This window comes from Silurus meridionalis, chromosome 9, assembly GCF_014805685.1.
Source record: "Silurus meridionalis isolate SWU-2019-XX chromosome 9, ASM1480568v1, whole genome shotgun sequence".
NCBI classification, from domain to species: Eukaryota; Metazoa; Chordata; class Actinopteri; order Siluriformes; family Siluridae; genus Silurus; species Silurus meridionalis.
In genome coordinates, this window is record NC_060892.1 from 4671712 (window position 1) to 4686489 (window position 14778).

At 36.7% G+C, this 14778-nt stretch overlaps 1 protein-coding gene across 1 annotated transcript in view; it reads right to left on the reverse strand.

Moving 5' to 3' along the window:
* Positions 1–1137: 1137 nt before the first annotated feature.
* gipc3 (GIPC PDZ domain containing family, member 3) overlaps positions 1138–14778 on the reverse strand; it is a 22333-nt gene continuing 8692 nt past the window's right edge. Inside the window, exons 5-7 of the mRNA XM_046856952.1 lie at positions 9356–9465; positions 9187–9268; positions 1138–3356 (exon numbers count right to left, since the gene is read on the reverse strand). Of these exons, the coding sequence (XP_046712908.1) occupies positions 3205–3356; positions 9187–9268; positions 9356–9465 (344 nt within the window). The 3' untranslated portion in view covers positions 1138–3204. The remainder of the gene's footprint in view (positions 3357–9186; positions 9269–9355; positions 9466–14778) is intronic.

A 14778-nucleotide genomic window follows, 5' to 3' on the forward strand; every position in this document is an offset into this window, starting at 1 on the left:
TCCATTTTAAATGAGTCTTGGCCCAGAAAAAACGCCTACGCTTCTGAATCATGTTTGGATACGGCTTCTTTTTTGACCTATAGAGTTTTAGCCGGCACGAATGGCACAGTGGATTGTGTTCACCGACAATGTTTTCTGGAAGTATTCCTGAGCCTATGTTGTGATTTCCATTACAGTAGCATTCCTGTATGTGATGCAGTGCCATCTAAGGGCCAGAAGATCACGGGCATCCAGTATGGTTTTCCGGCCTTGACCCTTACGCACAGAGATTGTTCCAGATTCTCTAAATCTTTGGATGATATTATGCACTGTAGATGATAATAACTTCAAACTCTTTGCAATATTTCTCTGAGAAACAATTGCTATTTCTCTGCCAGTCTTGACTTCTGAGAGACACTGCCACTCTGTGAGGCAAATTTTTTTCAATCATGTTGCCAATTGACCTAATAAGTTGCAAATTGATCCTCCAGCTGTTCCTTATATGTACATTTTACTTTTCTCTTATTGCTACCTGTCTCAACTTTTTTGGAATGTGTAGCTTTCATGAAATCTAAAAAATTTGGCATGAAATTTTAAAATGTCTCACTTTTAACATTTGATATGTTATCTATATTCTATTGTGAATAAAATATACGTTTATGAGATTTGTAAATGATTGCATTCCTTTTTTATTCACAATTTGTACAGTGTTTTTGGAATCGGGTTAGTATTACTGAATGATCACATTTGCATTATCATAATACAGCAGTAAGAAGTAGTAGTTTACAAGTTTTTATTGGTAACTTAGGGACATATATTTTTAAGTTGCTGTACATTGTCAGGTCTTCAATTGGAAGATAGTACAAATAGTAAGATATCCATACAGTGTATCAATAAAACATGATATGACAAATCCACACCATAGATTACTGATAAATTGAAGGCAAGGATACGTGTGTCCATAATACAAAGTACATTCAAAGGGGAACCCTGTAAGATTCATATGATCTGTTTTTCTTTATAATTCACATTTAGTCCCCATTTGCTTATATAATAACCTTCACTTTCCTGGGAAGATGTTCCACAAGATCTATGCTCATTCAGCCACAAGGGTGTTCGTAAAGTCAGGTACAGGTGAAGTGAGGAGGGCTGGGGTGTAGTCAGCGTTCCAATTCATCCCAAAGGTGTTCAATAGGGTTGAGGTCGAAATTGTATAGCAGGAGATTCAAGATCTTTCAATGAAACCTATGCAAACCGTATCTTTTTGAACCTCGGTTTGTGTCTAATAGTTAAAGTGAGGGAAATATTCAATGCCACAGCATGCCTCTAATTTTGGTGGTAACAGTTTGAGGAAGAACCACAACCACATATAGCTGAAAAAGTCAGGTATTACAATACTTTTGTTCATATAGTGGATATGCAACGATACTGCGTTAGAAAATTTACATATAGAGTATAACACTGAAACTGTGTAAGTTCATTCTCATTTCTGTGAGAATCCTTGCATACTACAAGAATAAAATAATTGTGTGAGCTGATTATTTTTTTAAACATCAGTCAACCATAGATGCTGTGAGCTAAATTTGACAGGTTAGAATGATTTAGTTCTAGATCTCTACTTAAGACATTACTTTAAAATTGGTCTCAAATAGAGATGTTATCAGCAGTCTTAGTCTTTCTCATTTATACCTCAATCCTCTAGAATTAAAATAAAGTTATGGGTATTTGGAGCACATAACAGATACAAATAGTGACATTGGGATACACCTTGATGCTATTTCAAGAACAAGATCTATAAAAACTATGCTATTTCAGGTTGTATGACCTTTTTATACAGTTATCTGGTTAATAATGTACTAAATACATGCCCTGAATTTAATGACATCTACTTCATTTTGGCAATAAAGCCCAATGACCCATTTCAGTCAAATGCAGTCAAATTAAATGCTTTTTTAGGCTTTGTGTAGTCTAGGAGTTTCCCCTGTTTAAAATAAACAGATGTGACTGTTCCCCTTTAAAACATGTGCAGAAGCCTCTGTGTAATAGTCTTAAATGCAGACAAGCTTGCCAATAGTGCAATAATTCAAGTCCTCTATACACAACACAAAAAATATTCACACATGAAAACATAACCTTCATTTGTAAGCAAACATTAGTAGTATGAAAGACAAAACAAGCCAAAACCCAAAGAGCAATAAGTTTTTTCATTTCACTTCATCTTCCATGCAGTCTGTGGTTATAAAATGGCCTGTTATTTATGCGATTCGAATGATTGACCTTTACATGGACAGACTCAAACACACTGCAGTGTTTAAGCCGTATTAATGGATACGGATTTAGTGGAATGTTCCCATCACTGGTCAGCAGCCAATATTCAAGTTAAATATAGACAACCAGCCGCTGAATTTCTGGAGCATGTGAATCGTGTTATGACTCAATAAACTGTTTTCCTAAAAGCATTTTGGTAATTAACAGTCACTTCCAGACTTCCTAAACTTTAAATAATCATTTAAATTGTTGATGTTTTTTCCATAAGAATTTTAGGTTTTTACACTGAATGCATGGTGTACATGTGCTGATTATTAAATATTACATTTATATTTCAGTAACAATAAACTTTATACCGGCCCAAAGATAGCTGAGCCAAGATATATTAATCTCACCCAAATCTTTCACATAGTATATAAGATCAAATGAAATTTTTGTGGTCTCAATTTTCAGTAAACAGTTTTATAAAGTAATACAGGTTGCATCAGCAATGTTTAGAACTAGGTTTATTATGATTTCCAATCGATTTTAAATATAGCTGAAACAAATGAATTAAAATTGTAAGCTTTTATTAAGTAGCAAACATTAAATCCCAAACTTGAATATAATTTTATCATCTGACTGTTGTTCCCAGTTGCTGGTCCATATTTGAGGTCTTCTGTCAATTATTTTGCATCAAGAAAAAAACGAATTAATGATACACCACATACTTCAGGTCTTTGCACTCAAGGACTTTATGGGGTTAGTGTTAGCTCTGAAGTTGAGGTTCAGAAATGTCAACGATTAATAATAAACATGTGAAAAATGTGTCATCTTTAAATCTCTTGTTGAATTATGTATCACCACTAGCATCCAAGGGTTGAAAAACAGCAGTTATATCTGAGAGGAGAATACTGTGATAATACTAAAATCTCAGTGTTGGAATACAGGGAGACACAGCTAGGTTGAAAAATTGGTCTAAACTCTGCCGTTCTTTACATCCCCAAGAGCTCCCCAGATGTCAAACAGAAAGACGTCAGGGAAGGCGAAATCCCCCAGGACAGAATCTAGAGCCTCTGCGAAATCGTCTGGATTTTGCTTGTCTTTGGCGACTTCTACAATGGTTGTTGCTGCAAAGAAACACATAGTTTAACCGTTTGAGAAGAAGAAAATAAATTACAGTGTCTTCTCTCGAACAAAATATCATGTTTTGTAAATAGTATATTACTCAGATAATTTCTCCGATCAGAAATGAAATTCTCAAAACTTGTAAATTATAAAAGCAATTTCTCATTGCTTTAAACAATGTGAAAATGCTTTGGTACATCATCAAGAAAAAAATTATTTAACTATTTAATTATTAATTACCAGTTGTTTAAGTCATGTTAATCAAAATGTATTATACTGGTTCTCACCTGAACAGTCTTAACCCATGTCATTAAATGCAAAGTGTTTAAACTGGCTCATATTGCCATTTTGCACAACATTGTGTTCATGTTTACACTCTTACACTCTTGTATATAGTTCTCTCTTCTGCACATTGTACTGTATATTATACAGTAGGTTTACTGGTCCGCGCTATCTTGTCTTTTGTGTATATGTTCCACACAGTCTTGAGTCGTTTGTATGCACTGTTTACAACAGGTTGCTCACGATGACTTTATCTGGTGAGGACACTTACTTAGCTTAGCTCTGTGTTCTGTTATGTAGATCTATGTTGTGTGATGTCGCTCTATGTTGTTTTATGTAGCACCAGGGTTCTAGAGAAACGTTGCCTCATTTCACTGTCTACTGCATCAGCTATACTGGTTAAAATCCTACTTGTCTGATTGTTACCATTTTGTAGATTTAACTATCCAGGTTAATGCAAGTAAACTATGGGGTGCCACAAGGTTCAGTTCTAGGACCCCTGCTATTCACAATATACATGCGTCACTTGGGAAACATTATTAGAAGACATGGGATTAGCTTCCACTGCTATGCTGATGATTCCCAGCTATAAATCACCTTTAAACCAGACGATAGTGCTCAATTGGCACGGTTAACCAATTGGCTCGGTTCTGATAAGAAAGAGATTTTGCTGATCGTCCCAAAAACCAGTACACAGAAGCTCCAGCATTTTAACCTGCGTTTAGAAGCATCTACTGTAAATACTAGTTCAACAGTAAAGGACCTGGGAGTTATTTTAGACAGCAACTTGTCTTTTGAAAATCATAATAACCATATTATAAAAACAGCCTTCTTCCACGTTATAAATATTGCTAAGCTAAGAAACATGTTGCCTATATCTGGAGAGTGGTAGCTCAGTGGTTAAGGTGCTGGGTTACTGATCAGAAGGTCGGGGGTTTAAGCCCCAGTATCACCAAGCTGCCACCCTTGAGCCCTTGATCAAGGCATTTAACCCTTTGTGCTCCAGGGGTGCTGTATCATGGCTGACCCCAGCTTCTGAGCAAGCTAGAATATGCAAAATAAAGAAAAAGCAAATTTCACAGTGCTGTAATGTTTATGTGACAAATTAAGGCTTTTTACAAATAAAAGCTAAAAGCATTCATGACCTCCAGATCCAGACTGGACTATTGTAATGCATTACTAGGTGGATGTCCTGCTTCATTAATAAACAAGCTACAGTTAGTTCAGAATGCAGCAGCCAGAGTTCTCACAAGGTCAAGAAAATATGACCATATAACCCCAATCTTATCATCCCTACACTGGCTACCTGTTAAGTTTCCAATCGTTTTTATAAGTTTTGTTACTTAACTACAAATGGATTAGCTCCCATGTATGTATCCAGTCTTCTAACACGCTACAATCTGTCACGCTCCTTAAGATCTCAAACTATGGACTTCTAGTAGTTCCTGGAATAGCAAAGTCCACTAAAGGTGGACCTTCTCACATTTAACTGCTAAACGTTGGAATAGTCTTCCTGACAGTGTTCGGGGTTTAGACACAATCTCCCAGTTTAAGTGCAGATTAAAAACGCAAGATTTATAATCACACTCTTGATATCACCCAAATAAGGATGGTCCCCTACTGAGTCTAAGGGAGTTTTTCCTTGCCACAGTCCCATGGCTGCTCATCAGGGATAAACACACATCGCTCACCTTAACTCTTAAATTCTGTGAAGCTGCTTTAAAACAATGTCTGTTTAGAAAGCGCTATAAAATTAAACTTGACTTGACTTGAATATGTACGGTTGAAAAAAACAATAAAAGCTTCTTGACTTGACTTGACTTGATCAACTAGATCTCTAAAATGGGTCAACTGTAAATCTTGTGATCCTTTAATTGGTGTGCGTATACAGAGTGAAACACAGATTAATAATTTCTGAAAATAGATGAACAACCAGGAAAAGAACGAACACTAATGCAGTACAGTAAAAGTGTGAATCCTGTCTGGTTTCTTGCAATCAATATCCCACATACAAAAATGTGTATGTGGGATATAAATATGCAGGAAAAATATTTGTGCTGTTGAAATTCATAGATGCCAAACAGAAGAAATTCAGTATTCTGCATTTGCAATCACTGTAATCCAATAGATTTATAAAGAAATAAGTGTTGCATAGTGAAACTTTAATGGTAGCATCAGTCACTTTAAGTATTGATTAGGAAACTGTGCTGTATACTGCTGTATGTATCTTCTTTCAGCTTCTGAAGCTGAAAGAAGATACATACATAAGATACAACCCCTAATGTTTTTAGGCTGGATGCCCTTCCAAACGCAACCCTCCCCATTTATCCTGGCTTGGGACCGGCACTAAGAGTGCCGGTCCCAAGTGGCTGGGGTTGGTTCCCTGACCGGGGATCGAACCCGGGCCACAGCGGTGAGAGCACCGCATTCTAACCTCTAGATCACCAGGGACCTGCTGTTTACTGCTGTATAAAGGCAAAATGCAGCAGCTATGTCATTTTTGCAACCAGATAAACTGTGTTAGTATACTCGACTTGTTTTTTTTCTACTGAAATCTTTCCATCAGCCTTGAAATTAAAAACATAATATCTTTTAGTAAAGATTTTCTACTTGCTTCCTTTTTTGCAGATGCTTCAGTGAACTAATTCAATATTATAGTTTTTTCTCAGTCGCTTTGGAGTGTTTCTCAGATCAGAAATAAAATTCCTCAAAACTACTTGTTCAACCGCTACATGATTTAGTCATTTGTGCACATGAACCTTCAATTGGAGAGTGTATACAGACAGAGCAAAACACAGAATTACAATTTCTGAAAATAGATAAACAACCAAGAAAAAAATGAACACTAGTAAAGTTCAGTAAAAGTGTGAATCCTGTCTAGTCTCTTGCACTCAATATAAATCAAATATGCAGTCAAATATATAAATATGTGCTGTTGAAATTCATAGATGCCATACAGAAGAAGGTTTTATCAAGAAACCCTGAAACTGTGCATCGTCATACTGACAACATGCCTAAACATTTTGGAGATCTGTATGTAAACAATGACAAAAGGATTTGTCATGCTAAAGGCAGTAAGATGTTCATTGACACAAATACTTACTTCTGAGAGATGAAGTAAGGATTTTGAGAAAAGTACTGGCTTCTGCAAGAAATTCAACGTGTTGTGCTGTTTGTACAAATTGTATTAAGAATGCACCTACTGGTTTGCAAATATTAAGAATGGTTTGAGAAATGCTCCAAAGCAACTGAGAAAAGCTGTATTAAGTGCTTATTCAGCCAAAAGGTGTTAGGGTGAGGAGGCCTAGGGTAGTTTCTGTGTTCCAATTCATCCCGAAGGTGTTCAATACGGTTAATGTCAGAGCTCTATCTAAAAACAAAATCTTCCACTCTAACCTACATACACACATCCTTAATGAGCTGGCAGTGTGCCAGGGGCATTGTCATGCTGAAACAGGTTTTGATTAAGTGAAGTGAAATTTAATATAAATAAATAAGATAATAAATTATATAATAAATTAAGAATTCTGATTCTCCGACTCAAGACGATGCAGGATAGGAAACTAGATGGAGGTCTGTGTTTTCCTAAATTTGAATTATATAATCTAGCTTTTCAAATAAGGGGAATCAAAACCTGGGTTAATTCATCGGTTTCATGGCGAGCTCTGGAGAATATCATTCTTCCTGTTCGTTTACAAGATCTCTGTTTTTCAGTTATTTCAAAATCCTCAAAGAAATCATATGTGCCTAGTATTGAATATTTATTTTATGCATAAAATAAGGTTGAGAAAATTATGGGTAGCCCCTTCTTATTATATACTAAATCAACTCTATTATAGCATAATAATCGTTTATGCACTGGTAACAAACCCTTTGTTTTTAAAGAACAGTCTGATGCTGGTGTTCATATATTAAATGACATTTATTGTGATACGGCCTCAAATCGTTTCAGGAATAAAGTACTGAGTTTTCTTTACCTGGATTTTACTTCCTTTTATATCTAAAACTAAGGTCAGTTTTAAAGGCCTATGGCATTCTTTGGGCCTCCACTGTGGTCCCACCTCCTCTGTGGGAGTGGTTGGACAATAATACTCTTTCTAGTGGTTTATTTTCTAAGATTTATTACTCAATTCTTTTAAGGCAGTATACTCATATTACAGCTATCCATTCCTGGGAAAGGGAAGGTCTTGCTCAACCTGACTGTGGTGTAGTATGGGTCAGATTTCTTATTCCTTATAAGAATCTTGCACATCAGATGATGCATTATAAGTGTATAAATGGGGCCTATATCATACCTAGTATACAAGATGAAGGGTAGATCTAATCCTTATTTTCATTTATTTAATACATCTACAGTTTGTGTAAAGTACTATTATGCCTAGCTGACTTTAGTTTTTTCTATTTTTCTCTCTTTATACAAGTGGTTGGCTTCATGGCATCATGGTTTCTAAAATGAAACTAAATTTTAGTAAAAATGTTAATAACAAAACAAGTATTCTGAGTCAGATGATTCTTACTGGAAGATATTGCAAGAACACATGTGAGTAAGCCACTAGAATGTTTATTGCAGGTGTGGCCAACCCGCGGCTCTCGAGCCGCATGCGTCTCTTTGCCTGGTTTCATGCGGCTCTTACTTTCATATCGATGTTTGTGTTTGTGTTTTTTTTTGTAATGTGCGTGTTCGTTTCACTTGAGTTCAATACGGTATTTTTAAGATTAAATGATCTTGCCCCTACTGGGAAACTTTGCGGTATTTTCATCTCACGCACATGCGCATTTGACGAAAATACCGCAATGAACTCAAACGAAGCGAACACGCACATTAAAAAACACAAACACAAACTTCTATATGCAAATTGTTTACTTAAATTTTAAATAAACAGTTTGTGTCAAGTTCACTCTCAAAATGGCAGGAAAAAAAGCACAGCAAAAGGAAAATATGAAGATGAACACAGGACGTTTTTAACAGAGTGGGAGAGTTTATATTTTTTTTGTTGGACGTAATGACCAGTCATTCAGCCTTATGTCAGGTGGGATTAGCGCATTTCAAAGCTTCAAATCTTCAGCGCCACTTCAGCTCACTCCATGCTAACATCGACCAGGAATTTCCAAAAGGGACTGAACGTCACAAACACAAGTTTGTCACTTTGAAAAGTCAGGCAGAAAAGCAGATGCAGTTTTCCCAAAAAATTTGCTTTAAATTTGGCTTGGAAAATCAAATTTGGCTTGGAACATTGCACGGGCTAAAAATCCATACAATGAAGGGGAGTTCGTTAAATAATGCCTCAGTGATGTTGTTGTTCTGAGAACGATAAACTAAAATGCATTGTATCAGATGTCCAACTGTCCCTCCACACTGTTGAACACAGAATATGGGACATTAACACGATTATTGAATCACAGTTGCACTCTTGGTCTCTGACTGGTTGGCCACCCTTGGTGTATTGTGTTTATTACTAATGCTTTGAGACTCAAATCTTTCAGTTGTAGCTGCTTTGGGGAATTTATCAGACAGTACCTGGCACATTAAAGCTAAATTACACATCTCACCAAGTTCAGGATCCCGTATGCCCATGTAGCTCTCCAGAAGATCATCAACTGTTTTGATGGCCTTCTCCTCAAACTCACTGGGCTGGTGTGAAAAAGAAGAGAAATAGTCTTGATTTTAAGGTATTCAGAGTGTTTTCACATCAGCATTGCAAACTGATTAGTAACTCACCACTTCCTGAACGGTTGCCGTTCCTTTCGAGCGCAGACGAAGAGTTTCTTTCCCACTGACCATTTTTCCCTCGCTGGACTTCGGTGCTCGGGTCCTCTGACCAATCATGTCTCGATGGAGATACACAAACAGATTTTGGGTCAAATTTCTGACATTTCTCATGTGAATAAAATGCACATAAGCATGATATAGATCAGGACAGAAATTCTTTAAAATCAATACTTCCCAGAATTACTCATGAGGATGAATGCTTTTCATGATATTCTTTTTTTTTCATCAAAGATTAAAGAGAAAATAATACATATTGTAAATTATTATTAGCTGAAATAAGATTATCTGGAAAAAAAAATCGTTTTTATGGGGGGTACTGTGACAGAATTATTCCATGCTGAAAAAATTTAAATATTCTAAACAACAACATTTTCATGTTGAACTTTGACATGCCTCCCTCTATCATTTCTGAAGAGCATAACCGAGGTCTTTGATCCCAGTTATAAAAAGTTCATGTGCCATGGACCTCACAAGGAGCTATTTTACTTCTACAGAATAGTTAAATTTTCAGGCATTTTAAAACCCAAAGTGACCAAAAGACCTATGATTATTAACTAAATGTACACTTTTGTACCAAAGAAGCCTAAAAGTTATTTGTAAGGTTGACATAATGAACTCATTTTATCATTAGAATGTGCTTTTATAAGAACACTTTAGCTCGGTTTAATCTTTTTAATAACCAACAAGCCGCTTCTCTGGATGTTCTACTTCTTTACTGTTTATCCATATAAGCTAACAATCAGTGTCGCAACAAGTCTACTAAATACTCATAAAACTCTTACTTGACTCAATGCTATTAATTATTTTCAAGATTCTTGTCAAATTACATTACACATCAGCCCATGCACATCATTATGACAGGGTCATGAGGGTTGGTGAGCTCTGGTTTAGAGTCATATACTGTCGTATATTTCAAGGTAATTACTGTGATTTTGTTTTTACAATCATTCCATAGCAGTAGAGTTTACCAAACTTTTATTTACTACACCTAAATACCTTCTGCATACATAAACGTCTACGACTAGCTAGTGTTGCTGTCAATGGCAGGTGAGAGATGAGGTGAGATCTAATTCCTTTTACCAAAAGAACTGTGGAAAATTGCTCTTGTAAAACTCAAGAACCGATAGAGTGACCTTAAATAGCCTTATATCTATTATCTCACACAAAAGTGAATGCAGGTGAGAGTGCAGAGTCAGCACTTTAGCATTTTAAGTGCCCCTGGAGACTTTCAAGACCTGGGCCTTTGCTCAAGGACTGTGAACTGGTCTATCTTTACGACTTGGGACTAATAGCTGGTGTCGTATCTTGGAGGATTCCTTGCTCTACAGTTTAGTATTTTCCCCCATTTAAGCCTAATGAGGTCACTTTACAAACTACTAATGAAGCACATCAACAATTCCAGGAATTATGTTTCAATTCCGTGAACAATTTAACAACAATTCCCTGAAAAATGTTTCAGATGCTGAGATGTGTCTGTTATTAAGGACCTGTGAGGCCTGTGTCTCAGACTCTTCAAGGCTTTTTTTTTTATTTGAGAAAACCATAGAGGGAAAGTAATGAATTACATTTAGTCGTGTTACTTTAATTGAGTAACATTTGAAAATACTTTTGAAAGTATTTTTTTAAATCTGCAATTTAACTTTTTCTTAAGAATGTTTTGTTTGAAGTAGTTTACTTAACTACAATTTAATTAATAAAATTAAAAAATAATAATGCGGGGGATGCGGCGGAAACTACTGCACTGACTGATTGATGGGCTTTTTTTATTTAATGTGATAAACTCACAAGAAAGAAAGACCGAGATGGATAAGACAGATATCAGTGATGAAAAGTGAGATGCCATTGATGTAAAAGTTGTTCAGTGCGTTCAGTTACTATCTGAATATCTCATTATCATAAATTACCTTATTGTCAGGGATCCACCAGCCACACCTTCACTAGAACCACACATTCCTCCTAGCAGCTCCCCATCCTACTAATCACACACACCTGACACTCATCAGCTCACCCACTATATAAGCACACACTTCCAAGCACGTTCTACCAATTACTCTGGTGAACGGCTCAGGACCTTATGGACCACCATGCCTATAGACTGAGCTCGTTGTGGATTTATCTTATGGACTTTGCTGGTGTAATTCTGTGTTCCTGTGTTTACAGCTGGTTTGGTTTCTCTACTTTCCCTAATTTCATTAAAGCACCTCCGTTCTGTCAAACTTCGGCTTCTGCTTGTTCTTCCAGCCTAAAACTTATAAAAGGAGATATATTTTTGCTGCAAAAGTGCATAACTCACATTAGACTCAAGTCATTTGCTGTAGTGTTTTGGGGTTTCTTTCTTAATTCTTTTCTTTATTTTTTTATATTGTACTTGAATTTGTAAAGGTATTTCTTTATTTAAAATAACTAGTTTGGCATTTATCTCCTTGTCCTTTTTGAACTTCACTAGAATTTTAAGTTTTACTTTTACTTGAGAAAATTTTTAGACCTATAATTTACTTGTACTTAAGTAAAATTACATTGAAGTAACAGTACATTTACTCGAGTAGAATATCCTATTACTCTTTCCACCTCTGGGGGAAACCACAAGCATTCATAAGATACTTAAGCAGTAATTTAAAAAAACACTGTGCATTTTACTATAAAGGACATATAATACAGAAAACCGCCTGCTTTGACGTTTCATTGGCCATTTTGTCCCTTAGCTGTGCTCCTTCTTTTCACTTGGTGCTGAATGCAAGATGCTCCGTGTGCATGAGGGACTGTAATTACATGCATTGTGCCCATGAACGCTAATCCATCATTTTCAAACATCCAATTAGCTAATGGTATAATGATAATCAAAGGCCCTTCAATTATTAACAGAGAGCGAACAGGCATGCTCATTTTCTCCGTGTGCACATTAACACTAATTCAGCGAATTTGCTGAATCTCTGCACAATGGGCGAACGATTTCCTCGCCAAGTGAGATCAGAGCAGTTCCATCTCAATAACATTAGTGTCTTTAACCCCTGAAATTATAAATTACATGCAGATCATTATCATTACTGGCTGCTCTTAAACACTTTATGTCCCGGCATAATTAAAGCAAGGGGGCGATTAAAAGCTTATTGTCTTGCAGTTGAGCTAAGAAGCTAATGTAGCTCAGGTTTAGTAATTAAGCGATAGCACATTGCGTTGAAGGTGAATAAAGCCATAGTAACCTTTTTTCAAGCACTTTTTCAACATGCGTTTTACCCTTTACAAAAGAAAAACATGTTTATCCAACTAGCTTGTTTTTCTGAGGTTTCTTAAGTGTAGAATTAGCAAATATATGCACTGCTAACTGCTAATGATTGCTTCATGGTTTTATTATGCATCTGTTCTAAAATCCTTATTTAGGTGTTAGTTTGCTGTTCAGATAAACTCCACTCTTCTGGGAAGATTTTCTACTAGATTTTGTTAGTGTGCTTGTGGAGATTTGTGCTCATTCAGTTACAAGGGTGTTAGTAAAGTCCGGTACTGATGTAGGTGAGGAGGCCTTGGGTGCAGTCAGTGTTCCAAGTTATAACCAAGGTGTTTAATACAGCTTATAGCTCTATAGCAGGCCACTCAAGATCTTCCACTTCAAACCATGTAGCATATCTTCATGGAGGCATTGTCATGCTGGAACAGGTTTTTTCAAGTAAAGAGAACATGTAAATCACAAGAGCTGCAGTTTTGGAGATGCTCTGATCAAGTCGTCTAAACATAGACATCTAACTCACTCAAATTCTTACGCTTGTCCATATTTCTGGCTTCTAACACATCAGCATTGAGGACAAAATGTTCACTTGTTCACTAACAGGTACCATTAGGAAGAGATAATCAGTGTTAATCACTTCACCACTCATAATGTTATAATGTTGTAATGTTATGTCCGATTTTCTTTGCAAAAATCCTCTAAATCTGTTAAATTGCTTTTGATACATGCTTTGTGTCCCCTTTTGAGGACCAGGGCTTCAGCATTTTTTCCCAATCATTTCTTTTTAGGACGTTTTCCGCCTAAATGGTTCTAGTTCTATATTTTGAGCTTGAATTTTGTTGTTTGAGTGTTTTAAACACTTGTTATATCATCGAAGGTCAGAAAAGTCTCACACGGTTTTTGTCTTGGCTTCATACGATAAATATTCTTATTAACAGGATATTTCCACCAGACGTGACCTTCCATTTCCGTCGTACTCCCTAAAACACTGAATGACCCATCGGCAGGAAATACCTCCCCTTTATTGTTAGGGCTCCAGACCATAAGATTCTCAGCTCTGTGTACGTGAGAGACGTGTTAGTTTCCTCTCTGGCATATTCCATGGAAAGGGACCTTGTATAAGCACTCAATACACAGTATAAGTAATTCACTGTTACTTTGAAATGTAATTGTTTTTATTTCTTTGCTCCAGTGTGTGGTGGAGTGTTTATGTGGTGGATTATCTAACCTTAGTCAAGTCTAGTCAAGAAGCTTTTATAGTCATTTCAACCATATACACTGGCGATCAAAATTAGAGAACAATGTATAAACAATTGAACAATTCTGAAATAATGTCATCTTCACTGCTCAACAGTTGAAGGAGTTTTTGTCCTGTCTATACCATGCTACCAGAACACCTTTTTTCACAAAATAACTAAGGCATTTAAAAAAAAAAAAACATTATTTTGCAGAAAACACACTGATCAAAATTAGAGAACACTTTCAGATACCTCCCAGTTATTGGTGTTCATCTGGCACCTGGTGCTAATTTCCTTGATCATCTGTCAACCCCTATTTAACTGGCAGCCTAACTTCCAGTTTCACTGACTCTGCAAGATGGTGGGCCGTTCTAAAGTGACTGAAAGCCTCCGGCAGCAGGTTGTCCAGATGAAGGCCAAAGGGATGACCCTATTAGGGTCAGAAAGGCTGAACCCAAAGTGTGTAAAGAAGTCAGTGAAAAGTGGAGGAGGAAGTGTCATGGTTTGGGGCATGTTTTCTGCAGCAGGAGTTGGGCCTCTTATACAGCTACATGGCAGAGTGAATGCAAATGTTTATCAAAACCTTCTTCAACAACATATGGTTCCTTCCATGCGTTCATCACCCAATCAGCCCGCAGTGTTCATGCAGGACAACGCTCCATGTCACACAGCAAAACGGGTAAAGCAGTTCCTTGAAACTGAAAACATTGAAATAATGACATGGCCTGCCCAGAGTCCTAATCTCAACCCAATAGAGAACCTCTGGAAAATCCTTGGTGACAAAGTTATGGCCAAGAAACCCACTACAGTCACCGAACTGTGGAGGAGACTGGAAGAAGAGTGGACCAAAATCACACCAGAGCAGTGTGAGAGACTCGTGCTGTCCTGTGGCCGCAGATGTGCTGAAGTCATTC